Source organism: Propithecus coquereli, unplaced genomic scaffold (genome assembly GCF_000956105.1).
Source record: "Propithecus coquereli isolate 6110/MARCELLA unplaced genomic scaffold, Pcoq_1.0 Scaffold16, whole genome shotgun sequence".
Classification (NCBI taxonomy): Eukaryota; Metazoa; Chordata; class Mammalia; order Primates; family Indriidae; genus Propithecus; species Propithecus coquereli.
Window position 1 is genome coordinate 8047952 of NW_012140524.1, and position 2470 is coordinate 8050421.

The following is a 2470-nucleotide window of genomic DNA, read 5'->3' on the forward strand; positions in this document are numbered from 1 at the left end:
TTCACTCCCTATTTTATGTAAAATGTAGATTTCTTGGGCTTCACAAGAATGTAGCCACTACCTCGTCTGGTACCCTCTACCCCACCTTTATCCTTCTCTTTGTATGCCTTTAAAATGCTGAAAGTTTCAACCTCTCCTTCAGAAAAAAACAGCCACAGTTTGTCTGCAGTTGGTGTTTTTCCCAGTGCATCCTCAAAATCTCGGCTTAATAAGCCTCCATTGATTGAGATTTTTGCCTCACTCATTTATTTGGGTTGATACTGGGTTCTGAGAACTTACACTTCAGAAAAGTAATTTAATCTTTGGTTGACTCTTCATCCGCGTGAACCTTCAAACAATTTTATTCCACAGTGGAACCATTACATCCAATGTGATGGGAGTCCTGATCCTTCCATAGCCCAAGAAATGAATACTTTCATTAGCTTATGGAAAGAGGAAACAAATGAGACTTTTGAGGAAGTGATTGAGAAGAGTAAACTAGTACTAAATGTAAGTATTTAAATATTATCCTTTAAATTGTTTATTACAAATAGTCTGATATTGACTCCAAAAATAAAAGTAAATTAATGTATTATGAACTCTTGGCTATAGAGAGAGGTATTTGCTAATCTTCTCATTTTGTTTCTTTTTACAACTCCTAAAAATTTCTTGCCACCTTAGATAAGGTCAACATAACACATAAATGTGAAGTAATCTTTGTCTAATTCAAGCTGAAAAAAAAAATCAAGATGCATGCATTTATGTAGATAACTTGTGGGGATGGGGAAAGTAGGTGATTTTATTGTCAGCTGAAATTATCCACTGTTGAGTAATTCAGCACCCATGACTTTTAGTGTTTACTAGGTGCCAGGCATACACTCCTTTAGGCACTGGGGGTACAAAGATTAGTAAGAATAGCCTAACTTCTATTGCTGCAAATAGAATGGTTAGGCTAGCCTGAGAAGCTTCTACTTTACAATGCACTTAAGAATACTGGGAAAGAATATTTAATGACTTAAATCCGTTGCCTACTTCATGAAAAAGTAAGAGAAAACGTTAGAGGCCATAAAACAATCCAGAAAGTGAGAAAGTCTCAAAGCTAGTGGCTTTCCAGAGATTATCTGCTAACCCCTAGTGCTTAGCAGTGGTTTAAAGGGCCATCAGGAGACAGAGTCTAGGGTACGTGCAAGCTGGCAAGTTGGATCAGAGACCATGTATGTCTGGGAGTCTCAAAAGGTGTTACAAATAATAGGTCAAAAATCCACTCTACAAAAGGAGATAATAAGAAGATGTGCTTGGCTCATCTTTAGCTTAGTGAAGGGGAAACACAGATGTCTCCACTGAGAATTCTTAATCATGAGTGAATCAGAAGTTGGATTGGAAGAATTTACCAGAATACAGCAAAAAGAGTTGGAAAATATGAAAGAGTTGTTAACAGACATGTTTGATAGAGCAAGAAGGTCTAAAAATACACGGAAAAGGAGTATCAGAAGGAGATAGAGAAGAATGGAAGAAAGACAATATTCAGAAGAGATAATGAGTAATGATTTTCCAGAATTGATGAGATATGAATCCTCTGATTCAGAAAGCCCAAAAAATTTCAAGTAAGAAGAAAAACTTTTTTTTATGCTTATAACACTTCTGATGCCAAATGTGTGTGGGGTTTTCCCACACCAATTCTCGAACTTGTCAGACAGCAGCTGGGTGTCTTACAATTCAGTGCTGATATTTAATATTAACTACTGGAGTTAGTACAGATCCCACAGGTTAAGGGCTCAGCACTGCAAGACTGCCTGTCCCCTTCCAATCACAAGTTCCGGGTTGTCATCTGTACTTCTGACCAAGCAGCTATAAATCAGGAGTCCCCACTACCCGCTCCTCATGTTAGGTAACTTGCTATAATGGCTCATAAATTCAAGGAAACATTTGTTTACATCTACTGGTTTATTACAAAGAATATAAATGAACAGCTAGATGAAGAAATACATAGGGTGAGCACGTGTAGGAAGGGGCATGGAGCTTCCATGCCCTCTGTGGGCACACCATCTTCCCAGCATTTCCATGTGTTCACTGGGCCAGAAGCTCTCTGAACCCCATCATTTAGGGGTTTTCTGGAAAACCTCATTACATAGTAAAGATTGATTAAATCACCGGGCATTGATGATTAGCTCTATCTCTAGTCACTCTTTTCTGCCTGGAGGCTAGAGAGTGGGGCTGAAAGTTCCAGCCTCTAATCACATGGCTGATCCCCCTAGCAATGGGCTGCCATCCTGAAGCTACCTAGGGGCCCATCAAGAATCACCTTATTAGCAAAAACTCAGGTATGGTTAAAAAAGGTGTATTATGAATAGCAAAATAGGCTCTTAGCACCACTTGTGAGGGTTTTAGAAGCTCTAGAAGCCAGGAGTAGGGGGCAGAAATTTCTTCAGATTTCTACACTTAAACACAACTACATATTAATAGAAACTAGAAGGAATTCACTCCTCTTATT

The 2470-nt window shown here is 38.7% G+C and overlaps 1 protein-coding gene across 1 annotated transcript in view; it reads left to right on the forward strand.

Moving 5' to 3' along the window:
- CASC1 (cancer susceptibility candidate 1) overlaps positions 1 to 2470 on the forward strand; it is a 59153-nt gene that overhangs the window by 28599 nt on the left and 28084 nt on the right. Inside the window, exon 9 of the mRNA XM_012640967.1 lies at positions 352 to 489. Coding sequence (XP_012496421.1) covers positions 352 to 489 — 138 coding nt within the window. The remainder of the gene's footprint in view (positions 1 to 351; positions 490 to 2470) is intronic.